This window comes from Fukomys damarensis, unplaced genomic scaffold (assembly GCF_012274545.1).
Source record: "Fukomys damarensis isolate Sample0158 unplaced genomic scaffold, DMR_v1.0_HiC HiC_scaffold_15, whole genome shotgun sequence".
NCBI lineage: Eukaryota > Metazoa > Chordata > Mammalia > Rodentia > Bathyergidae > Fukomys > Fukomys damarensis.
The window spans coordinates 43854530-43882285 of NW_022900927.1; the positions used below are offsets into that span (position 1 = coordinate 43854530).

At 32.7% G+C, this 27756-nt stretch overlaps 1 protein-coding gene across 1 annotated transcript in view; it reads left to right on the forward strand.

Annotated features, from left to right (window-relative positions):
- Ptprq (protein tyrosine phosphatase receptor type Q) overlaps window positions 1–27756 on the forward strand; it is a 217497-nt gene that overhangs the window by 176845 nt on the left and 12896 nt on the right. Inside the window, exons 38-41 of the mRNA XM_033763494.1 lie at window positions 197–325; window positions 12472–12553; window positions 15663–15753; window positions 21191–21267. Of these exons, the coding sequence (XP_033619385.1) occupies window positions 197–325; window positions 12472–12553; window positions 15663–15753; window positions 21191–21267 (379 nt within the window). The remainder of the gene's footprint in view (window positions 1–196; window positions 326–12471; window positions 12554–15662; window positions 15754–21190; window positions 21268–27756) is intronic.

Genomic DNA, 27756 nt, shown 5'->3' on the forward strand with positions numbered 1-27756 from the left:
AAAATGATATTTGAATAAATTCCATGAAATTCAAACAGATAAAAGAAATAGAATAGCTATAAAATTGCCTCATCTTCTCAGAAGCGATTACAACAAAGAAATCATTTGACTAATCGTATTTACCTGAAAGAAAACTAACCCTAATTTCACGTTTTCTGTGATATTCCCCTCTTGGTCTTCTCTGCACTTGTTTTAGAATTCGACAGAAGCAGAAAGAAGGTGGCACCTACTCTCCTCAGGATGCAGAAACTATTGACACTAAATTCAAGCTGGATCAGCTCATCACGGTGGCGGACCTGGAGCTGAAGGACGAGAGATTCACGCGGTGAGCCCACTCCCTTGGGTGAGCAGGGGTCCAGAAGGCCCGAAGCCATGACCCTGTCCTGACCTATGCTTGTTGGAAGTGTTTGTGGGGCTCCAATTTACACAGGTCACAGAGATCTTCTTTCAAAGGGTGACCTCCGTCTCCTACATACTTCTCACTGGTGTTCAGAGAATCACTTAATCTTCCTAATATTTTGAGTTCAGTATGAACCTTGGACTATAATGTTCAACAAAGATTTTTCCCCAAGACAATTATTTTTACACATTAAACCTTTAACACTTTGTTTAATAATTCATATTATAGATTTAATGATAGAGTCCTTGTGCATCAGATTTTTCTAGAAGTGTCCACAACAAAGTTACAAGTTTTAAAATTACATTTATAACCCCAATAGTTTATCATTTTAATATAAAACTACACAAAAGTCTTATCGGCATATGATATTTTCATTTTTAAAATCGCTTAGTATTTAAAAATGAAATACAAAGTCAAAATGTATCTTCAAAAGAAAAGTGCAATTGTGTGCATAAACATTTCATTGGTATGCATTAGAAATAAAGTGCTTAGTTTTAAATAAAAATATTTAAAATCTGTTTTAAATTATTCAATTATTCAGAACATTGGTGCATTTTAGAACTTGTCTATTAAGATAATTCATCAAATTCTTAATGAAAGGTATCATCAGGCTGTTGCACAGTTTATGTTCTTATAAGATCCAACAATATGTGATGTGTATAAGTACAAGATTCGTAACAAATATTGAATGGCTCTCTCATTTTAAAATCATTGTGATTTTTAAAGTAGGGCATTAAACACACTGAACATTGAAAACAGTTAATTCATAGTTGCTATTTATCAAAGTTGGCCTTCGCCTAATATGTTGACTTGTAAGTATATTTCCATCAAGTCTAAAAATATCCAATATGTGCTGTAGTGGGAAGGATCATTGAAGAGGCAGTGTCATTTCCAATGCTACATAATAGTTCTCAAGCATTATCACTAGATTGCAAGAAATTTTGGTTTGTAGGATATGAAAACTTGCTTTTTAAACATTTGAATATTGATCTTTGTTTACATTCTAACAGTTCATTCCCTTCCCTTCCTGATCCACTACCTGGAAGGTAGTGTTCCAAACACTTAAGTGTAAAATGATTGCATATTACTTAGGATGTAGTTTTCATGTAAGAAAAACTGTACAAAAGGTCAATAGATGACCAGCATAGCCACCAAAGCCAAACCATATCATAGGAACAGTAGAATGTTATTAATAGTAGAATGTGTCCTGGGCTTCAACAGCTCATACTGCAAAATAAAAGAAAATTTCTTCTCTTCTTAGGGAGGATCAACTGAATTTCAGTCATTACTTCCTTTTTCAGCTATGTGTTTTTGTACCATTCTCCACTTGTGAACATGGAACACAGTCATTATCAAAATATCATAAGGTTTTGCTTTTGCTTTTGATTTTTACAAAGACTATCATGGCAACTACGGAGAAGTTTTGGGTCATGGAAACGTGCTTGAGACTCTGCACGTTGTTTATTATAGGGTATTTATAATCCAAGGGATGACCTTGATACTTTAGTATTTATTTTTCTGCTTCTTTGTTTACTTATGTATCATATTATTTGTAAATGGCTTCAAAAGTGAAATAATATTTTGAATAATTTTTTATTTTTTATACCATAGAAAATTAGTATTTATGACACCAATAGCAAAATTGAAAGTGTCCATTTGTATATTTTTACTTTTATATTTGTTTGTTATGATAAAGCATACATGTATGTAACATTATGGTACATAATAATATGCTCTGCTGTATTTATTACAAACATTTTATTAAAATGACAACGAAGTAATTTGAATATTAACTTTATTGCAGAGATCTATGATTTTTCATGTCACTTTGACAACACAATAGGAAAAAAATAATTTTCCAAGTGCAACTACACATAGAGGCCCGTCTCTCAGTGGAGCTTTACAAGTCTTCATTGTTCTTGAAGATCTAAATCCCTTCTAAGTCAGAGATCAGTGGTAGATTTTGGAAGTGAAGGATTGAGTTCAAGTTAGCTCTCTATATAGTTTGACATCTTATCCCACATATCTTTATTATCTTCCTGGAAAGATTAGTTTTCTTTAAATTAACCCAGCTAAAATATGGACTTTTTCCTCAAATTTTAGACATGTTCTTTTTCTTCCAACCTACCAAACGTTTCATGTTAAAATGAGTTTGTAATTTTCCTTAGTGTTGTATGTCTTCATGTGTTTAAAGAGAAATAAGGAAAGAACATCTAATCAATAATCAAAATACTAATTTTAACAATTGACAAAAAAATAACATTTGGTACTAATTTTAAAGACTTGCAATCTTGTAATTGAAAAGTTAGTTAACTATTTTTTTTCAGCTTACATTTTTAAAGCCCACCCTGAAATATAAATTCCCATTATTTAATTATATTCCACCTTTTTTCATAAAGAGTTTTAAGATACATTCTTGCATATTATGCTCTTTCTTCCCAAAGATCAGAGCAGGATTTAGTATTTCTTAATTCCATGAGAACATTTTGGAATGTGCTATGATAATGTTTTACATTTTTAAATAGACTAATAATTATATTATAAAATGTATATTTTCTATTAAATTGAAGTTAGGCCATACAAGCTTTACTTTTTAGAAAGCATATGTAATACTTTGGATCATGGATTCCACATTCATCAAATAGAGAAATGGCCTTTAGACTTTTGTTCGCTGATGGCTCCTGCAAAACACAGCCACTTACTTAATATTCATAGGTGAGAAGAATTTCTAGGAGAATTTGTTATTTGTTGATATGATTAGTAGACACACACAGGTAAGACACAGACTTGTATCTTTAAAATCACTAAGCTGACTGATGTTGAGGATTGGCTTTAATTGGTTTATTTGTAACAAAAATTACCTTTCCAAGAGAATTAACCCAACAACTTTCACAGGTTAAAGATTTACTTAAAATTTATTTTTTCATTATCTTCATTTTACATACTAGTTACAGAAGTTTTGTTTCCTCTGGTAACTAAATCAGAAAAAAAGGAGTAAAACAACATTAATGTTGACAGAAGTTTAATTTCTTTCAGGTTTCTAAAATTTTCCCCGAAATTTTGCACACATTTTACATTTATATATCTGCATATTTTAGTTGAGTTAATGTAATGGCACATTATGTTAAATTTGAATGACCAAACCAGTAATCATGAATAGAATTAATGTTTCCAACAAAGGTAAATTTTTGAGTGATTTGTAAAATTCCTATTTTTATGGAAATCTTATTCATAACTTTCTTTTTTCAATATCTTTAGAAATATGCATATTGAATTTTTTATTAAGTGTATTATGTGTTTGGAAAGTCTACTTCAAAGAATTCTGTGAGTATGCTTTGTCAATTTAAATCAAAACCCATCAGGTATTATATTTATTTTTGTGAAATTAAAAATTATCCCGGTCTAATTTCACAAGTAGAATTGCTAACATGGGAATTGCTACTGTTTCTTGAGCAACTACTGCATCATCACACTGTATGCAATGATTTCAGTTAACTTTTTAATCCTTTGTGGTAGGTACTCATGTCCCTAATATACAGATAAATTATATATATATCCTTAAATTGTTTAAGCAATTGTCTAGGGCCATATATCTAGTAAACAGTAGAGTCAAGATGCTAGCCTCGTGTATCTGGTTCTGAGGCATCAAGATGCACCTACATTTGTGTGTATATGTGCACTGTGTTTAACTTTGAAGCAAAATAGAGATCAATGTAAACTCTATTAGTCAAGGACCTGGGCTATTTTGCAACAACTTTTTGTGTGCTGTGAATAATTCTAAGGAAAGACCTGCTGCTTTTGATTTACTTACTGTCTCATGGTATTGGGGCAGAGAAACGGTGGCATTTTAGTGTAGGATAAACTTGCAGAAACTGGAAAGCCTTTAGTAGTGTAATTCTCATTTTTGTTTCAGTAAGAATATATTAACTTTGATATGTGAAACTCTATCTAAAATAGTTTGTATTTATTTGTCATCACTGATAGATTCAGATCAATAATCTATCTTTGAAAGCAATGGCAAAAAAAAACCATGAATTCAGAATATAAGAAATAAAGTAAAATGATGTGTGAGAGCCCTAATATCCGTGTTATTGTAGTAGCATATCTAAAATAATGCAATATGTTTTGAATACTACATAAATAATGAATCTTTGCTTCCAGATACTCTTCATTTTTCTTTAGACGCAAGGAGATTTTTGTCATCCAGTAAGTTTTGTGATAATGCAGAGCTCTGCTGTGATTATTTTAATCTTTTCAGGTGGTGTATTCTGTTTTTTTAAAAACTATATTGAGCATTAGCTTAATATGCTATGTTGAGCATAGCTTGATCTGTTATTTTTCAAAACCAAAAAATGCTTTCTATTTGCAGTGTATCCTCTGTGAAACTGCATGCTATTGATATGATAAAATTAATCTTATCAAAATGCACATTGACTCCTAATGTGCATGTCTTGAGAATTTGCTGTGTTCTCATGTGTTAGCTTTCATAGTAAATTAAGATTTCACCTAGATTTCTTTACAGGTTTCTAGTTCTATTACCATGACATAAGAGTTGAACTCTCTCTGATGGGTGGAGTCAGTATTCATACTTCATACAAGCTTATTTCTGTAATTGTAGATGGTAATCTCTAAGGAGCAAGACAATAACATTTCTTGTTATCCGACTCTCTGGTTCTACCCAGAGTGGTATATTTCACAGAACTTTTGCTTCTACCCAGACCCATAGACAGCCGATTGTGCATGCTTTAGAAACTCCCTTGATGGTCACAAATGCCATTTGTATCATGGCATAGCGTTGCAGCATGTCAACATTAGCAGAGATTTAGTGTCCCAGAGATAATACATTTCTTCGGACAAAGGATATTAATGGAGGCAAAGAATTAAAATGCTTTTGATTTCAAAATAACAAATCTACTAAAAAGAGGAGTCAGTCTTCATGAGCTGTGATGCCAGATGGGGTCAACACTCCAGACATGCTGTCTGACCATGCATACTACTCAGTGTGATTAAAACAGAAGAAGCCAGCTTTATTTCTACTCTAAGCACTTTTAGAATTTTGGAAAAAGTAATGCTGTTCTACTTCAAATTAACTAGTTTTGAAGTTCTAAAGGACAGAATTAAAAGTTTTATGAAAATACATTTTCTTTAGGTTGTATATGTGAGAGGATTTCAAAATTTGTCAAAGTAAGATGATATTGGACTAAAGATTTAACTGATCACATCACATAAACTACTCATTTCCAGCCAGCACTCAAAGCATTGCAGCCTCACAAATGGTCTCACAAGCAACTCTACTGAATGTCTTTCTTCCTCATTATAAAATGCAGTTATTTTACTTGTAATTTTTTTTCTCACAACATGCCATTAGTTCCTCAGAAAAAATACCTCCATTTTTACAAATGATTAGTGTCTCTAACATCAAAGTTGTTTTTTCCCAGAATTAGTGAATAGTGTCCGTTCAGATTAAGGCCTTATTTTGCTACAGTTGAAATTAATAATTTAGATTAATCACAGCCTTTACAGATAACATCATATCAGTTAAAGAATATCTGATCTCCAAGTTTTCTGAGGACCTTCGTTGCTTACTTGCCACTCTAACGTATAGCGCAAGCCATACAGTCTTCTTAGATTGTGTGATGCCTCTGTCTCCTCTTCATTAAGTTTTTGCTGAGAACCCTTGTCCACCTCTTCACACAGCTGTCAGCAATCTCTCCTCTCTTTCTCTGCTTCTTCCCCATTGCCCTTGGGATTGCTAAATCAAGCCCATGGTTTTAATTTAGAATCCATGGTTGGTGAAATAAAACATCTGTCAAGAATTTATGTTCAAATGTGCTAATGTTGAGAGGCTTGATAATGAGGCAAATTTGACTCCTGCCACAATGGGAATCTCGCCTCAGCCCATTGACATCAGAAAGTGCTTTGCATTCCCATCTCAATCCAAAAGCCTATTCCACCTTGTTTGAATGAAAGAAATCTGAAATGGGCACCTATCATTTGTCAGGCACTGGAAATACTACCATAAAAAAGGCAAGGGTACTACCAAAGAGCTGCCATTCAAATTGCTGATGCTTTTCTTACACAGATTTGTCCTTATAAATATGAAAAGACACGTTGGGAAAGTGTTAGATATTCCTTACTAATTGATTATTTTTCTAATTAAGAAAACTATTATATTACTCAATGATTCAAGTTATGTTTCCCTTTTAAAATGAAATTTTAGAATCAGTTGTAGAGAACCAGCCATTGGTTAGAATAACATTTTTAATTTATATTGAGAACCACAAAAGAATTGTTGGTGACTAGGTAAGAGAATGCAGAAAGATCTGAAAGAGCACTTTTTAAAAGCCTAGAACAACTAAAACCAGTGAGAAAAAAATTAAGCTATCTCTAAAAGCATTACAGTAATTACAGCTATTGGACAAATAATAGAATGTCAATATAAAAACAAATATAAAATTGAATAATCACTTGATGAAAATATAAACTAAGCCATCGCATTCATTATTTTACAAAACTTGTAAAATAGTACCATAATTTTCCAGAAAGACAGGTTCTTCACGTTTGTTATTTGAATAGTTAGTATACAGTGTATTCAAATACATATTTTTATATCAATGCAATAAATTTGAATTTCTTTTATTTTTAACCTGATTAAACTGTTTAAGTAGAAAAAATAAAGGTTTTCAATTTGTCCTATGCCACTGGTAATGCAAATTTAAGCTTCTCATCTATAAGCTATCATCTATGGCTTTCTATTAGGACTACATTGTAATTCCCTGGAGATTTCAGCTAATTAACCTTGAGGGAAAGCTGAGTCTCTGTGACAGTATGGCCTTCAATCACCACTGCCAACATAAATAAATGGTTTCTCTCTGGATCCATCAAGAGTAATCTGAGTGGAATTTAAGTTTTTGATAGACTTTAAAGAAATGATCCCAGATGTGAAATAATACCCTTTTTAACAAAAAAACATAGGGTTTAAGACAGTTAAGATTTATGTAATAAAAAAGCATTTAGCCATATGTATTGGGAGGTGGTCAGTTATCATATTGAAATCTGGAATCCCCAATATGATTTATCTACTAATGAACTGAATATAATCTGACAGTAACCTTCATTATCACAAGCAAATAGTAGTATTAATTCAGTCTAAAAATGTCCACTTGACATTTTAATGTTTAAAATATTGAAGATAAATTTTTATTTGATTTTGAATGTCTTCTCAGATTATTTAATTTGAAAACAGCACTCCTGAAATAACTTTGTTCATTTTTATGTACGCCAATTTTTGTGTTTTTTTAATGTGTATCCAACCAACTGTTCCTACAAGAAGTTAAATTACCTCATTAGTAAATAATCAGTGCATTTCTTTCATAGTATAGCTCATCTTTTCTAACTCTATAACATCTCCAAATAAATGTATTTTGTATTTCAAAACAAAAGTTTAAAATGTCAAGGAATTTCTCCTTGCATTTTAGAATGCAACTAGTGCCTAAGGGATAGTACATCCATACAACATGAAGCTAAGAATTAAAGCAGTGATCTATATAGACAATGGGATCAGGGAATCTAATTTTTATTTAAAAGCAGCAATTTATTACAAAATGTATTCTTAATTTTAGCTGTCCAGTAAGTATGATGAACAAGTTACATAAAGTCATTAGGTTAAGGTAGATAGTGATGCAAAAGAGAACAAAGACAAAATACAGCCCCTCCCTTCTTTTACAATTTGCACCTTGATTGAGTAGGCAAGACCAATGTTATTGTTCTCATATCTAACAAAGTATTTAGCACTTGTTGATTTCTAGTGTTAGATGACCTGATTGATGATTCTTAGACTCATAAACTCCTTACTGAGGGAATCTAAGGATCATACTTACTTAAAGCTTTGAATTATCTTTTTGTATTTAACAATGACTGATTCAGTATTTAATATGAGTAAGGTTAGGAGGGACATGTAGTAAGCTGAGTGTTGATTCCTGCCCAAGCCTTAAGTATATGTAAACTTAAATGCATAGAACCTTAGTGCATGTACTTAAACAGCCCCTGCACAAGGCAAAAGGTGATTTGTCCTGTGTGTTTGATTACACAGGAGGGAATAATTGTATTTCTTGTAAAACATTGTGGGGTCCACTAGAATTTAACATTTGACTCAGATTTTAAGAAACAAGTAGAATTTTGTTGTTGGAGTAACACCTGGAAGGGCACCACATCAAGAAGGAAAGATACTTAAAAAGTAGAAATATAGACAGCTTGTGTGAGAAGGAGTTGCAAGGAATGATGTCAGACTGTAGCCATGATTAGAAATGTTTCACATGATTATATAAAAACTGCATTAATATAGGCATTATGTTAGAAATGTGTTTGGGACCTTGAACTGAGAACTGGGAAACTTGGATTGTAGTCAAGACTATTTTTTATGCAGGGATCCTGATTAGGAAAATTCAAGAGGGGATTTAGTTGTTTAATTTAGCACAATTTAGTCTTCCCACTTTTGAGTAAAATTTTTTAAATATTGTTTTGGAAGGAGCAAAAAGTTCCCTTTTTATATCAGTGTCGATTGTAGAGTAATATGAGCAGGAGCATCCTGTATTATAAAAAACAGAAATAGTTTCTCTGGTGTGAAAAACTAAAAGTGTAAATAAGGTTCAAATGGTATAATTGAGAGAGTGAAATAGGGAAAAATGGCTAAAGAGGAAGTGGGAAGGAGGGGAATAAGGGAAAACAAAAAATGTGAAAAATGGAAAAAATGGAAATAGTCTTTGTAAATGGGGAAGTGTGAAGGGGGTGAAGGGAGGACTGGGGTATAGGGAAAAAATAGAACCAAGACCTGTCATGTAAATGTACAAGATCCCAATGATAAATGTAACTGTACTGTTTGCTTTAAATGTACCAATAAACAATGGGAAAAAATAGAAATAGCAGTTATAATACCAATAAGTAGTAAATTTTAGGCCTTTCTTACTAAAACCAAGAACTTGATCCAAACACTTGGCATATATCATTCTGAGTCACATATACTTCTCTTATTTTCCAAATTAGGAAAATTAGAAACCAAAAGATGAAGTTACTTCCTCAAGATAACCTAGTTGACATCTAGTGGAGCTAGTATTTAAAGCCAATGAGGCCATCACAATTTATAATGAGAAAAATTCACATGTATCTACCCAAACTCAATATTTAGCCCATTATGGCTTAAAATTAGATTCTTTAGAGAGATCTTTCAAATACAAAGTAAAATATGAATAGTAAAATTAAAATACCTTTCTATAGAATTTTCCATTGAAAAGAAATGGGCTTAGAAAATGCATTTTAATTATTTTCAAATGAAGAATAGAGGTCATTACTGAAAGAAGACAAAAGATGTGAAAAAATAAAATTAATGCCTTAGCTATTTATGGTTCATTTATACTTTCATGTGATTATTCTTGTTTAATGACTCTTGGAGATTTCACAAATGTGTACTGATTCTTCAAGTGACTTACTAATGGCTTTCCAGAAGCTAGTGTCTATATTATTGCAGTTATCCCAGCAAAAGTATTTTCCACTCTAACCTTAAATAATCCTAGATATTCTGGAGAAAGAGAGAAACCCTCCCCTGAGTCCTGACATTCCATCCTTAAATAGTGTAATGTGTTACTAAATCAGATATAGCATGTTTGAATTTAACCAATCTGAAATAGCATAGCATTTCCTGTTACTTTATAAAGGCGATCTTCACTTAGGTTAAGAATTTATATATTCATGCAGTATCAGGGAAACACATCTTGCTAAGTCAAACATTTTAGTTGTTTATGACTGAAGCTCACTTGGGATTTGCCTACCCCAACTCTCTCCTTTCCTATTTTTAAAGAACATGACTGAACAGAAATGTTGGACCACCAGTTATCTATAAAAGAATAAGTAGTATGAGTCTGACTCATTGTGTTTCTTCTTGCTAGTCTTTGCTAGAGGGGGATTATTTCCAACAGAGATTGATGTTTTTTCATTCTGCATTGCATCTGTTACTATGTCACAAATTTTTCCAATTTTCAGACACTATTTTCCCTTCCCAAAATCAAGGATTCTTCTTATTCAATAGCCCATTCATCTCTTTATTTAGGTCAGAAGTTCCCTGTTCCTTCTTAAAATTACTCTAGGGTATGGTGGGAAACTTTAATCTTATCCAACATGATTCTTTATTCAACCATTGCTGTTTTATCACTTTGATATCATATTTGATAAAGTGTTTCTATCCCAGTTTATACCCTGTGAAGCTGGGAGATATATCCTCCCTGAGGATGCCCATTATTAACTGAAAATTCTATCATTATGCTTTGTAATACCTGCTCCACTAACCCTAGATTTTTCACCAATTCCTCTTTTGTAATAAAATATTAATTCATATTTTCTTCATTGAACACTCTTCTTTGTGATCTTTTCTAAAGTATTTATTATGCTGTTTTTCAATCTAATTGTTTTCTTTCATTCACCTGTTACTTATTTTAAAAAGACATATTTTCCAGGTGTGGTAGTGCACACCTATAATCCCAGCACTCAAGAGAGTAAGGCAGGAATATTGCTGTGAGTTTGAGTCTAACCTGAGCTACATAGTGAGTCCAAAACCTGCCTGAACTATATAGTGAGACCTTGTCTCAAAAAACAAAACAAATAAACACATCTATACTTTTCTCTTAAAAGATGTGATAGAATCATTCCTACTGTTATTTAAAATGGAAAACTTTGGAACAGCTACATATTCTTTACTTTATTTCATATATGTTATATCTTTTGTGCTTTGTTGTAGTGAAAATTTTTTGTGCATGGCAAGTATTTTACTAATAGTACACTCATCTTTAAGTTTGTGTGTGTTGCATAATCTATTAAACTGTTAAAAGTATTTCAATTTTTAAAATAATAAGTAACTTGGTGAATGACATGTCTCAAAAAGTAATTGAAATTGTTGAGATTTGTTATGTTTGTATATTGATCCAAACTCATTCACAAAACAAGACTTGAGCAATATGATGTCAATTTTTACAGATTCATTCTCTCAGGTTCAGCACCACCTACAGATAGAGATTTTTTTTTTTAATTCACATGCCTCTTTTAGTCTATGCAGTATATTGAAATCTGAGCTGCTTTTCAAGCAGTGTCCAAAAATGGCTCATAATACAGTATAATAATAACATTGTAGCTGGAGAAAGAAGCTAAAATGTTATTGAGCCATATTTGAAAAGTAATTTTAAAAAATTAAAAGTATTTAAAATAATGATTACATGTTAAAGGCATAAAGCATTATTATACATTACTAATTTATTAGTTTTCTGATTTTAATCTAGAACTCTTTCAGAATGACCTGTCCCCACTCACAATGCATTTTACATAATCTCTGTTGCAGGTTACTTAGTTATAGAAAATCCATCAAGTAAGTTTGTGAAACATTTTTTCTTCTTTTTCGAATATTGGCTTTAGATTCACTGACTCAATGAATCTTATTGTGTGGTTCCCTTTTTGTATGTTTGTTGGAAAACCCTCTAAGCTGGATATAAATCATAAAAGCATGACTAATTGCATGGTAACTGGAGAAATGCTTTCTCTCTCTCTAGGGTGAAGCCTGCATGTCTGTATTTTAGCTTGGGAAGTAATGTGGGGATAATTTAACCTCCTCGGGGATTAAAAACCATGTCATTATAAGAATGAGGTCACTGCAATATTTTATATCTTCTAAAACCTTGTAATGTATAAAATGTTTTCTCTGTGACAAAGAGGTATTATGTGCCTTAAGATTCAATGATAACTTTATGCCCTTATATTTACTTGAAAAACTTTATTCATTAAATCTTTCATTTAAAGTCACTCAAAAATTGAAGGAATTTTTTGTACTGTCAATACAAAGAAAGTGAACTTAAAGAGGAAAAAGTTACTTGAAAAGTCTTGGTAAACATGACAAAGCAACTTTATAAGCCCATGTTGTTTGTGGTCTGTGAAATGTTCCTCCTTTAAATGTTAACAATGCAGCCAGAGCCCAGGCTTAAGCAAGAAAAATACAATCTAACATGACTTCATTTTATACCTTTCTTTACTTGGAGACCAATAAGCAAGAAATCTTTCCTGCAACACGTTGAAGAGCTTTGCACAAACAACAACCTAAAGTTTCAAGAAGAATTTTTGGTATGTTACCAGCAGTTGTCACAACATTACAAGACCTCCAGTCGTTTCATGTGTCACATTTCATGTCCATTTTAAGCATGCAAGGCCATGAGGACTCTGGCCTTGATAATCAATACCCAATTACCAGGTTGATTGTTTAGATAGTAACGTTACACTGGGCAGCCCCCGGTGCAACCTGATCAGAATTATTCACCTACTGTGTCAGGAAGAGGTGCTCCTCTCCAGACCTCCTCCTCAATGACTGTCCCCCCCCCCGTTTCTTACCTAGTCTTCCATCCATATGTAGATGTGAATTTAGGGTGATGTACTCATTAGTTTTTTCTTGTAGACAAGCTTTAGGTTGTAGCTCTCTATATAAATAATTACTTCAGATTTAGACACTAAGCAATTCCACTTTATATTTGTCTGCTCAGGAGTCACATTAAAAGCATTGAAAAATATGAGAACAGAACTGGGTACTTTCAGAAGTTAGAAAAATAATATTATTTCTAGAACTCTTCCAAAGTTTTAAAAGATGTAAGTAATGTCTCTGTTTTAAAAGGCTTATTTTAAAATTACTATAGAATAAATGCTATGTCACGTTATGGAGACACATAAAATTATTTAAAAGTTGTTTTAATATTTTATGCATCTGTAAAAAAATGGAAATTATTTAAAACACAATGGAGATATTAGACCTGCAATCTGTTTCAAGATTTATAGCATCTTTTCAAATTTAGATATTTTATAAAAATTAAGTTGATTTCTATATGTCAGTATAAACTTGTTTCTGATTTTAAGCATTTCTTAATTTGTGAACTTATAAAATAATTTATCAAACAACTGGCTTAAATAATTCAGGATTATAATATTTCAGTCTCTTAGGGAATGATAACAAAATGTGAGAAGATTAATGGTATTTCCTGAAGCTTTTCGGTTATGCTTCTTGAGCAATGTTGGTCTGGACTTAACAAAATCAATGGAACCATAAAATTTTCCTTAGTATTTGTACAGTGAGAACTCTCAATTTTTCAGGAGCAAAAGTATAATTTCACTAGAATACAAGCGAATATAATTACATTATGCATGACTGCAGTAGACCAAAAGTTTTAATACAATAACATTTTCACATATTAGGAAAGTTTCTAGTTTAACCTTTTTGGAGATCATGTTTTTTAACATTTCAAAAATTTATCCTAATGCTTTATTAAGTATATTAAAGCAAAATCATTATGTTATAATAAACAAATATATGTTGGATGCATATATTGTTGGATGATATAGTGAACTCTATGTGGTAGGCATTTTATCTGACACATGGATGTATATCAGTTCAGCACCTACCAGCTAAGTATTCTTGGACAATTTACTTAAACTCTTTGTGCCTCAATTTCCTCATTTCTAACATAATAATATCTGCCTCACTGAACTATCAATGCTAGAATGATTGAATACAGCTGCATAGGAACCTTGGCCCAAGGGTTAACTTTTGATGTTAATTCCTATCACAGAGAAGAAGCTTACCTATGGTAAGAACTATAGACACATATTTTAAAAATTATAAGCACACTATATGATGATAGAGATATACATAAAGAAAAAAGGGTCAATTCTGAACAGATCTAATTTTTTAAAAGTTGACTGTGGGTATCCAAATGGGATCTGAGGATAGAAGATGATAAGGGGGAGGAAGGGGAAGTAAAAAGGATCAAGGTGTGATATGTATATATAGCAATTCCTCATGATGACTGTATTTATTTTGTATCACAAACATATACTAATCCAAAAAAGGAAGAAGAAAAAAGTTGACCTTTGAGATAAACTAGAATGAGCAGAAATCCAATGAGAAGATAATGGGGAAACTTGATTCCAGAGGAATTAAATGCAAAAGGGAAAGGAGGCAGAATAGTCTAGCTTATCTGGGATCCCACTGCAAATAATAGGAGAAGAAGCTTTAGGGAAGACCATGGAGTCTGTCTGTACCTTAATAAGAATAAGGCCACTCACTTAGTGTAATATTCCTGTTCAAATAAGCAGCCTCATAACTCATTGGATGCTGCTTATCAAGCCCAGTCCCCTAAATGTATAAATGGAAACTTCTATGTGAAACAATTACCAAATAAAGTTGCTACTTTACTCAATTTTCTGCACACCTTTCTCACTCTCTCTTTATGTATTCCCACAGCCTTGACAAGAAAGCTTCTCCAGGTTTCTTCATTTGGTTAAGAAAAAGTGTTTTTCTGAGCTTTTTGTGATAATACATTGGAATTCAGATTCTTACACTGTCACTCTCTCCAACATGTACTCACATGTCAACAACTCTCCAGATTTACTTTTGGGTAAAAACTGAAATGGGAGATTTATTGAATTAAAAGAAATAATTTGTAACAATGTTGAAAAATTACAAAAACACATTTTAACAGTTTTAAAGGACTTTGGCAAGTTGAGACTTCTACAGTGAAAAACCATATATTTCATAAGGATAAATTATCATCATAACAAAATAATGAACATAATTTCTTGCACTAACTTCCCCAAAGATATTTACATTACAAAGAGCAAGATACACAGATAATATCATAATTTTTCACCAAAAATAGACTTTCTTGACCCTTTGTCTGTGTCTGCTAATTCTTAGTTGCACATTTGCATTCCACTATCAATTTAACAATACCTACAGCATACAGGAATTGACCTTTGGCATCTTCTTAAACTGACGAGTGTTGTACCAATTAATTGGCATGAAATTACGCTGCCCGAGAAGAAAAAACAAAAAATAAATCATGTCCTTCTCCCTACTAAGTAGACATTAAAATATTAAATAATAGTGTGTACTTCATGAAACCATAGTAACATGGAGAAGGGTCCTTAATATGATTGCTCCTCTCAGGGCTACCCAGACTGCAGAGTTATCTCAAGAGAAGGAAGTAGCCCAGCAACATTATGCAGATAATAATGGTGAGAGTTTAGGTAAACTCATTACAGCTCATTGGATCTTAGTCCCATAGGTATGTTAGGTGTTTTTAATTTAGAAATTTAAAAAGTTTTGAATAAGAATTGTATTTTACTAAAAGGAAGTTTTTGTGCCTCTTCTATTAAGTGTAAATTTTGCAATTACTTTATTTAACAGGAATTACCAAAATTCCTTCAGGATCTTTCTTCAACTGATGCTGATCTCCCTTGGAATAGAACAAAAAACCGCTTTCCAAACATAAAACCATGTATGTGCATTTATTATTACTGGTTTAACTATGAAGTGTTTTAAACCATCTACCGTTCTACCTATGTTTCTTTAATGTTTTATTACATATTAAATTATAATGATGTATTCCTTAGTAGTAATTTTCAAATTGTATCTTTTTCACTTTGTTCATATTTATTAGCATTGATATACGTGGTTTTCAGTTTGTTCAAACAAAGGTCACTTATGCAGGTGCAAGAAACTGTAGATCTAATGGTTTCACAGCTTTGTAATTTAACCCAAGTAAGAAACTTGTTTAACATCTTCCTAAAGACCTAGTCTGGAATGAAAAGAGAAAATTCACACTTGCCTTTGAGCATTAGTTTTCCATAAGAATGTAGCAGTCTAACAGAACATTACAAATGGTTTGTAAAATACTAACTAAAGATCTGAGTAAATGTGTGCTTACCAAAATTGGTTTTATAAAGGAGTCAGAGGTGTGCTTCACCATATGGCAGTTTCATTTTTCTATCAATAAGAAAAGAAACATTATTGCTTTAAGAATCAGCAACGCAGTGAAGTGGAAAATGTGACATAAAGTTATATGTTTTATATAATTTTTTGTGAACAGATGACTCTGCTATTAATATTCTGATTCTGATATTTTATATTAAAAAATTTGGAAGTGATATTTTTGATGCTCTAAGGTACTGTTTCAAAATTTAGAGATTTAAATATTCCTAATTTCAAATTTGGCATGGTGGTAACTCCAGCAGTGGGGAAACTAAGGCAGGAGGGTCACAGGTTCAAGGTCAGTCTGGACAATTTAGCAAGACCCTAACTCAAAGTAAAGTGTTTTTTTGTTTGTTTTATTTTGTTTTGTTGGTAATGGGGATCAAACTCATTCTTGCAAGGCAGGCACAGAGCCACTGAGCTGAATCCCCAGCCCAAACTAAAGATTTGTTTAAGGGCTAGGGCGTAGTGTTCAGCAGAAGAGCAGCCTGGCTCAGTCCCAGTACCGCATTCAATCAATCTTAATTTTAAAGTTGACATATTTTCTTTATTCTGTTTTTCAAGTCTTTTCAAAAGTATATTGGGGAATTTTTATACTTCTTAAAAATGAACTTTTCTATAAAAAATATGAGCTCAGAGAAGGATATTTATAGATCGTAAAATCCTGAAGGACTTGGATAGGAAGAAACAGACTAAATTCTGATATTCTAGAACTAGAGATGAAAGAAACAAATTTAGAGAAATGTGATTTAGGAGGTAGTCTAATGCAATCTGCTTTTTTCTAAGAAGTAGGCTTGGATGAGAGCACTGACTGAAATTATTTGTGTAACAAAACAAGTCGATGGCTTTAAGTGCAAGATGGTAAATAAGACTTTGCTATAGAAAATAAGGGATATTATTAGTATTATGGTCCTAAATTTCTAAATCTGTGCCCTTTTTCAACATGTCCTTTTGTTCTCCCTTTCAGGGAGCTAACCTGAGTTGGATATAATATAAATCTAAATGGAGATTCCCCATGTTTTTATATTTCTCTGCATAAAATTTCTTTAAGACTGCTTCATGCTTATTCAATTGTATTGTGAGAAAATATCTAATTGAAGGACAGTTAAAGTGAAGTAACTTGTATTTATTTCTTATTTTATAAATTGTATAAATGATTAAATTAATGTTAATATATAAGAAGTCACTCAAATATGTCTAACTTATGTTCAGGAAATATATAATTTAAAATGTGTAAAATTTGAGATCTTGAAAAGACTTTTTTTTTGGTACTGGGGACTGAACTCCGGACCCTGCACTTGTAGGTCAGGCGGTAGAACCACTGAGTTAAATCCCCAGCCCTTAAAAAGACATTTTTAATGTGACTGTTCATTCTTTTATGATTATAATCTCAATCTATTATTGTGTACATTCTCATTTTGACTGTAAAAAAGCCAGATAATTCCAGTTTATTACTTATAGGATGGAAAAGTGGTTGATATAATGAAGAAAAAAAAAAACCTTAAGATAATACAAAGGACTCAGAATATAACTGCCTCAACTGTTTCTATCTGAGGCTAAAGACAAAAAGTAATCAGACTTCCCATGGTGCAATCTACTATTAATTACCTTAGCCATTGGGGCATATTGTTCCGTGTTCTATACCTCATAAGGTAACTGTGAGAATTAGATGAAATGATCATGTACTAGAACACAGGAAGCACTCAATGAAATCAGTTCTTACGATGACTAGTCATCTGCTTCCAAGAGGATGTAAAAAGACTCAAGATATGTAATATATATGTATCAGTTCCCACAATGAATGTTACCATTACATACTGCAAATATTACTAATAAAATAATAAATAAAAGCTGCTAGCTTTCTGAGTGAATAAGATTAAGTATAGCCCCTTGGGGTCAGCACCCTGGAGATAACAAGTGCACTTCTCTAACTGGGGTTGGAAACCAAACTGTAAAGATATAGCCTCCTTTATGGGCAAGATATCCTTGTTTCACACAGACACACAAATACTACAAACAAAAACAAGATATTTAGACTATCTCATTCTTCTTGTGGAGAACCCATAACGTTAAAGAAATATAGCTCTCCCTATAGGGAATGAATTTTTTTTTTTCTTTTCTTGGTACCAGGGATTGAACTGGGGTCAATGCGCTTGTGAGGCAGGCCACCGAACCGCTGAGCTAAATCCCAGGCCCTGGAATGAATATGTTTTACAGAATCTAAAGTATAGTTTAAGCCAGCTAGTAAAGTGCTTTGTTTCAGTAACGTAGGAAGCAGAATTTAAAATACCCAGGGCATTTTAGAAGATATTAGTTTACAGGGCTTTAGATACTAGAATTAGCAAATACTCACAGAAGAGATTTCCAAATCTCTGTTTGACAGCACACCATGACCTTAATATTCCAACACCATGAAGAAAAGTTTAGCTTGTTGACTCAGCTAGTTATAAACAGGCACATCGAGTGCATCAAAACATGATGGCTTTCCTTCCTGAGTTATAAAACTACCTACAGTGTCATTCAAACAGATCATTACAGAATTCATTGTCAGCATGAGTCACTTGCAAAAGTTTAACTATTTGCCATCTAAATTTAACACATTAGCTAGGTAATGGTATTTCTAACAACATGATTTAATCATTTTAATATATATAATTAAACTTGGAGAACATGAGTCTGTATTGAGCACTTGCTATAAGCTTTCATATTAAATTTTCCTCATCAAGGTTATACAAAATTGCCAAGGATTTAGCTCAGCGGTTCAGTGGCCTGCCTTGCAAGCATAAGGACCCGAGTTCAATCCCTTGTACCCCCCCAAAAAAAAAGATTATTCAAAATAAATATTGTAACTGCATGTTCCTGTTGAGGTAACTAAAGACCAGAAAAGTTAAGTAGTTTAACCAAGGCCATTTTTATGAGAGGTGAGTAACAGGAATTCCAACACATTCCTATTACTTCACCTATTTTTCTTCCATGAAAACTGCAACATCAGAAATCTTCAAAATACTATTAATTGATATATTATTTCATTCTCATGATCAGTTAACTTTTCCCTGGACAGTCCAATTATTATATAAACTTGGTAAAATAGGAAAGCATAATATCTGATACTTTGAAGAAAAATAATGGGTACAAGGTATCTAATATCATAAGATCTTAAAATATTCTAAAGAAAATACCTAAAAGCATAGAAAAATATAGTGCATGATAAAGGCAATATTTTGAATTAGGGTAAGGATGGAATCTTGAAAGATTAGGACTGTTTGTTATTCCATGTAACAATAACTAAAAGATATAAGGTATAAGTTATTTCTTAAAAAGAATATATATCAATAAATAAAAGTGAAATACTTTAATGTATACCATAGAAATCCATTAAAATTTCAGAAATTAGAGAATATTTGTAAAAATAAGAATATTTTCTGACAACTTTGATGATGCACATAATTCAGAAGCCATAATAAAAATAATGAGCAATTTGATTACATAATACAAATTTATGTAAAACAAGGTAGGACCAAAGACAAGTTATAAAATCAAAGAAACTTGGTTGATTTGAAAAAAGCTGTAGATAGCCCGGCATAAAATATTTATTAAAAATTAAAAAATAAAACATTTGAAGATACAGTTAACAGAAAAATCATTTGAAATGACCTGAAAACATAAGCAAAGCTCAATTCCACTTGTATTTAAGTAAATTATATAAACACCATGAAGCATCAATTCATATCTATGGCTAGAACATAAATTAGGACATTTACTACTTGGTGATAATGAAAATAAGAGAATACAGAGTTGCTCACCTGCTCAGAGTCGGATTTAATAATATTAGACAATAATTTGGCAGTGTCTTTAAAATTAGAGAGATGTGATTTGATAATTTCACTGCTGGTAGTATATTCTACAAATATACACCTACATATATGCAAAAAGTTCAGTTATATTCATCATTTTATAACAACAAATGAGATCAACTTAATCATGACAGTTATTAAACATATTATATTGAAATAAAATACTGTCTTTTAAAATAATGAGCTAGGGATATTTATGTCTATATGGAAATATTAGGTAAATTTAAAAAGTAACTTGCCACAGTTTGTAATAGCTAAAACTTGGAGGGCCTGGGATTTAGCTCAGTGGGGCCACCACCTACCTCACAAGCACAAGGTCCCAAGTTCGATCCCTGATACCAAAAATATAGAAAAAAAAATGGGAACAGCCCAATTGCCCATCAACTGGAGACTGGATAAAGAAGATGTGGTTTTTCTGTAAAATGGAGTACTACTCAGCCATAAAGAATGAGAAACTAGAGACATTTATAGCTAAAGAGATGCTTATCGAGGCTATACTCTTAAGTGAAATTAATAGAACACACATGTGAATACCGAATAGTTTCTCTGGTGTGAAAAACCAAAAGTTAAATAAAGTTTAAATTGTATAATTAATAATGTGAAATAGGAAGAAAAGGGCTAAAGGAAGGGGAAATGGGAAGGGTTGGGAAAAGGAAAGAAGGGAAAAGAAAAATATGAGAAAAGGAAAAAATGGAAACAGTCTTGTAAATAGGGAAGGGTGGATGGGGTGAAGGGAAGGCAGGGGTATGGGGAAAAAATAAGAACCAAGATACATCATATAAAAGTATAAGATCCTGATAATGAATGTAACTGTACTGTATACCTTAGTACCTATAAACTTAAAGAAAAAAATTAACTTGCCAAACAGTCTATCATACCATTTTAGCTAATTTCCTAAGAATATTTATATAAAATTCTGGAAATACATATAAAGAAATATATTAACAGTGACTATCTTTAGGTGATAGAAATATGGGATGAGGGAATTTCTTTTATTTTATACCCATCTATAAAGCTGTAATATTATGTTATGAATTCATATTACTTTTACAATGAAAATAGAAAAGTTAAAAAGACAATTAGCATTTATTACTTATATTTTCTTCGTAGATAATAATAACAGAGTGAAGCTAATAGCTGATGCTAGTATTCCAGGATCGGATTACATTAATGCCAGCTATGTTTCTGTAAGTTACTATTTTTATATATTTATATTTTTATAAATTACAAATACAGAAATTTTATTTCCTTTTAAGTATTTAAAACAAAAAATCATCCATGGATCTTAATGTGCCAGCACCTACAACAACACTATGCACCCCTGTTTTATATGTAGGCATACAGAGGCATCTAATAGATTTCTATTTATATGCAATCATTTCAGCAGTTCATGACAGACGTACAGTTTCACTTTATATGTCCTGTTCTTTCCACTGTTTCGTCTGCTTTGTTCGTGTATTCTTTGTATGTAGTGAGGACTACCAACCTCATGTTCAGTGAAAAATTAATGAAATGGTCACTCATTAGCATATAGTTTAAAAATCTGTTTGGTAATTTTTCCCTTCTAGATTTACAGTCCAAGGGGGATGATGATATCTTGTAGTTTTCATTCTCAACTACTTACAGAATGTGCACTCCGTTATAGCTATTCATCTTTTACATAATACATGAGTGCTTAGTGAATTGGATTGAAAAAAAATTTTTTTGAGACAGGATCTCACTATGTAGGTGAGACTGACCTGGAACTCACTATGTAGCCCAGGGTGATTTTGAACTCACAGTGATCCTCCTGCCTTAGCCTCCCAAGTGCTGGAATTACAGGTGTGTGCCACCACGCCCTGCTTTGGATTGAAAATTTAATGAAACCAAAATTTTTCTCTTTCTTTCTTTCTCTATGATTCTTCTGTTCTGTCAATAGTTGTCACTATCACAGGTGATTAGAAACGTATGTACTCAAACCTCAGTTGACACATTCATGCACCCTTTTTTCCAATTACTCTGACATTTACATTGAAATTTTTCTAAAAGATTCATCAAAATTAAATGCCAACTTCTCTTGGCATTGATTCATCCACTTTTTTAAAAGCAGATGATTATATCTTTATCTCTTCAATACAGATATTTCAAATCAAGGTAAAATCCCTTATATTTGCACCCACTGGCTTCAGTTCTAATACATAGTGAGGTTAAACATTTTCATCACACGAAACTACAGATACTTGAGAATTTCCTCTACATCTTACATTTTCCATAGGTGTATTGTCAGCGCCATCATCATTATTTTCCTAGTCACAGATCTTTTCACCCAGGCCTGCCACATCCTTCAGTTCTTTTGAGGCTCTTCTCAGGGCTTAATCTTTTCCCCAACATCCAACATACTTGTCCCCTGTTTTATTACCTCCAAGCTTCGGTGACGAGATGGTAGGAAATTTCATTCTACATCTCATTCTGGTTGATAATTACTCCAAAACTATAATACTTTGGGTCCTACTGTTTAAGGACTGAATAATGGGATAATTTAAGACTTCTTAAGAGGATAAGTAAGAGTGGTTAGAGAAGGTGAAGCATTCTTTGAATTTCATTCTTTTTTTGACAAAAATTTAAATCTGTTGAAATAATCATCTTGATTGGATTAACTATTTTGATGACATTTTATTCATTTATCAACTGATTGATTTCCTTAAAAATATAATTTATTAGTGGGCTGGGGATTTAGCTCAGTGGTGCTGCCACCTGCTTTGCAAGCACAAGGACCCGAGTTTCCCCAGTACTATATATATATATATATATATATATAAAATTTATCTGTAAACATTTTGCTGAAATGTTACGGTTGTTAAATTTAATAGCTGCTCTAATGATCAAATGTCTTATGAGGCTATAGAGTAGGACAGAGGTTACTGGTTGTATAAGTGACCTATTAATTTGTACCAGTTTTTATTCACCAGTAAGTATAAGTAGATACAAATCAATAGCTCAAGCTCTCCTAATGTTCCACAAAATATTGAGGTAAACTGATAGTGCAGGATATGAACATAAGGAGGAAAACAGATGATTTTAGTAGGTGTAACTGAAGCACACAGACTATATAAACAAAGTAATATTTATGAACCCCCAGTGTTCCCTCTAAATACTCTAGGTTGTCAGCAGGCTTCCATGAACAAGTGATAATGTGGTATGAGCAGTATAACAGAGATGTTCTGTTATAAACAAATGTTATAGTATAGTAAATCTTACAACATTTACTACAATGCATATGTAATGATATGCATAATCATAACTGAGCTGCATAGTAAGCAGGCCAAGATGGAATACACTTTATGTGAAAGCAGATTTCCATATTAAAGTGAGTTGCACATTGTATTGCTTTTAGTTTTCAAGGAAATAGCCTTTGCTGGGAATACCAAGGACAACAAGAACAAACATAGCCATGAGATTGTATTGGACTTCATTTCTCAATATTCAGGCCATTTTCACCTCAGAAAAATTTCCACCACCTCAGTTCCTTCTCCTCTCTTACCATTTTGTCATATGGCACCTCCATCTAAAAGTACATGAACATATGTCCCAGGATAAAAAGACAGAGGCCAAATATACATAAATTCTGGATACTAAATCTGGGGAGTGAAAAAAGGAGGACCAGCAGGTGATCTAGAGCAGGGGTCTCCAGTTCATCCGAAGCTTCATCTGTATTTACAGCTGCTCTGCATTGCTCACATTACTGCCTGAGAAATGCTTCCTGTCAGAATGGTGGGGCATGAGATTCTCATAGGAGTGGAACCCTACTTACTGTCAACTGTGCCTGGAGAGATCTAGGGTGGGGGCTCCTTTGAATCCTCCCCAAACCATCTTCTCCTCCCTTCTCCAAGGAAAAATTGTTCTCCATCAGACAGGTCTCTGGTGCCAAAAGATTGGGGTCTAGAGGGTGTACTATTTCAGGCCAGCATGTATAACTAGGCTAATATGAATTTGTACATTTCTTTCTTTTTGGTCATTCTTGGCCATTGTGTTGTGGGAAAGCCTGTAAATTTTCGATGAAGGATGGATTACAGGAGAGATAGAAAGGAAAAGAGAGATTGCAGCCACATAAGGAGCTACTAAGTATGCAGATAAGTTTAGAAATTTCTTCAAGGAAGTTTATCAATGAAATTATGATTTTATGGACAAGGGGAAGTCCCTGAACCCTCAAAATTATCTCATAAAGGCTCCAAGGCAAGTGTGCTGTAATAGCATCAGAAACATATGCATTCCCACTTTGATAGAGGTTTATAATTCTAAAGAAATTTGAATATCTAAAAAATAAAGTGCAAATAAGCTGGAGAATCATTTTATAAGCTAATGAGTGTATTTGTTCTCTCCTCTTTGGTCCTTTTATATTTGTATATTTAATCTAGCCTTCATCATTTCTAATTTAAATGTATTGTATTTATTGCTGTATAAGCAAGTACATAAGGTACTTGGCACTATATGAAGATATACATGTATGTTTCTTCTTACCTAAACACCTTAAGAATGAGGATTTGACCTTCAGGGCATTAATACCCGTCATTTAACATGTATCAAGATTCCACAATACACACACACATGTACAAACACATATACATATATACACATGTGCACATTAGTGACAAGTATATGCTAGACAGTTTGAGAGATATTAAGATGAATTATTTCAGCATTCAATGGAATTGTAATCATTTCAGGGGAAAAATGGGTATATACAAACATATACATATAAGTATATACCAATATATCACCATCAATTCCCAACAATTTTCTTTAAAGAAAGCAGTTGGCCATGTTTATTGAATTAAATGTAAGTATACATTTTACACTTTTTCCCTAGAGGTTAGCCTACTGACTTTCTTACATCGATGTCTAGAGAAGCTGTTAAAGGTCACACTACGAGACACTGAGATCACTATTTATATATAATGTGAATATAGTTTAAAGGTTCCTTACTATTTATTTTTTGAAGTTTTGTGTAGCACTTTACAACTTAAACACTTTATATCCAATTTCTTACAGCTAGCATTCAAAATTATTCTATAGGGTATATCAGAAAATAATTGTTATTTCAGATTTATAATTAGAAAGTAGAATTAGCTAATTTACATGACCTGCTCAGACAGGTACACATCTAGAAGGAATAAAGCCCAAACCAGAATTCTAGTCTCTTGGCTTATACATTATTGTCATTGCCTATACTAATTGCTTTTTTCCTTTAAAAAAATTCATTTAAATTAAGAAAATTTATTGAAAACTCCTACATTCACTAAATTTAATACAGGAACTATTGAAAAGGTGTACAGATAATTTAGCTCTACATAGTCCAAATTTGTGAATAGTGAAGTCTGAACGCAATGACAAATTGTTATTGCCTGCTCCATATACCTGCACTACTCTGAAACTAACTACTGCATGTATACATTGACTGCATGTAACTGAATAATAATTATGCATTCATAATTCATTCAAATAAAGAGAAAACTATTATTTTTCAGGCAGTGGTTAAATTACTATTTTAACATGTAGTTCTATAATGGCTGGATTGTAGAAGACACTAATGAGCAAATGAGTTTATAAAAAGGAATATTATATTTAGGTGGGTATGTATGTATGCAGCAGAGCTCAGATATATCTAGATTCACATTTCTTCTCTGCATACAATTTTGTATTTGTATGACTTTAAACTCTTTAGGTTAAATTTCTTTATAGACTTTCCTTGAAGGCTGCCACAGACATTAAAGAAGATAAGTTGTGGATGGCATCGGAAGCACTTAGTAAAAGCGTGTTACTTTTATCATTGTTGATGTTGATCAGTAGTGCCTGAATCCCAGGAAGCTAAATTAAGGGTTGCAGTGAAAAGTCCCATCCATAGTCAAAGATCGTTAATGAAAGCTGACATATGAAATGAAGTTCACACTTTGTTGTTATTATTATTACAGAACTTTAAAAACCAGCCTAATTCTACATTTCAGTTAAAGGACAACTTCCTACTTGTGAAGGTCCTGCTCAGAACAATTCAAGTTTCCACACAAATATTAAGAAAATGTAGGCAGAAATAAACAGAAGTGGCATCTCTCCCTTCATGCTCATGAAACACAGTAGAAATATGTCTTTAAAAACTTACTTCCAGACTTCTAAGCCTTTCTTTAAAAAATTTTTTTCTTTACAGGAGGAAAATGTAAGTGTATCTTAGTTTCTCTACATGGAAATCAAGGTGGTGGAAGTGTGGCCACTTAGAAATATAATTAAATAACAGATGGCACATCAATGCATGGTTATATTAAAAATTAACATAAGTTTTTAAACATGTTTTTATGCTGAAAAATGGATTATACAATGTTATTTTTGTGAATCATTTTTCTCTAGCTAAAACTTTTAAAGAACTAACACTCCCAATTATTTAATGTATGTAAAGTATAATTTTATACAGTAGAAAATATAGTATGTGATATCCAGTGAATAACTCTGTCAAGTCCAGTTCCCTCCGAAGGATACTGCCTCCCGAACATTGCTCACAGTGGGTTTTGTATTCTCTTCCATACACTTCAAGCATAAAATATGGCTAAGTTACTGCTTTCCTCATTGCCATGTCAAGATCATTCTCCTTCCTTCCTCTCCAAAATCACCAATTTGAATTCATGGCATTAAGTATAAGTGCTGTATTCCTCCTTTTGGAAGTATCTTCTAAGTTACTCTTTCTCATTTCTTAATTATTATCCAGAATTACTGCTTCTCTCTCAACACTATTTCTGTCATAGTTCTAGGTGATAACAAAATCTCTATGGAATATTAATTCAGTGCCCTGCCTATCATTTTCTTGACCTCTTCCAGTAACTTGTTCTCTGCTCAGCCTTATCATTTGGTTCACAGTATAGATCTTATCACCAGCAAGTGTTGCTTCATAATCTTGATTGTAGGCATTTTGTTATCTTACAGAATCTTTCATCACAGATCACTGGCCTCTGATAATTCTTCAATTTTGTTCTGACCTAAAGTCTGTTAATCCTATCATACTATTTTTCCATTCCTATCAAGACTTCATTTGCTCCCTTTCATTGTCTTGTTTCCTTCATTGTGTATACCCCCAACTCTTGATTTTTTTTCTCTTTTAGTCTCTATCGCTTGATAAATTCCAAATCTTGGACATGTAACATTCCATGGGTTCTCTGTGCTACTAGATGCAATTGGAGACATGCTCATAACTTCACCAATGTGTGTCTTGTTAAACTCATGACCATTAATCTCAAAAATATTTTTGAACATGTTACAGTCTCCGAATCCAGGGGTCCCAGCCCAGTAACCTGTATGGCTTGTTAGGCACTGCGTCACAAAGCAGGAGTGAGCAGAGATGAGCTAGCAAATCTGCATTTACAGCTGCTTCCTGCTGCGCCCATTATGCCTGAGCTTCTGTCGTATGGGTAGTGGCATCACCTTCTTAGGAGCAAGAGCTGTACTGTGAACTGTGCATGGGAGAAATCTAGGTTGCCCCCTCCCTGCAAGAATCTAATCCAGAAACCACCCCGCCACATGCCGTACCACCCAAACCCTCTAGCCGCATCCACGGAAAATTTGTCTTCCACAAAACTGGTCCCTGTGCCAAAATGTCAGTTACTACTGCAGGCCTAATCCATACAGGCACCTTCCTTTCTGACTACTATGGCATTTCT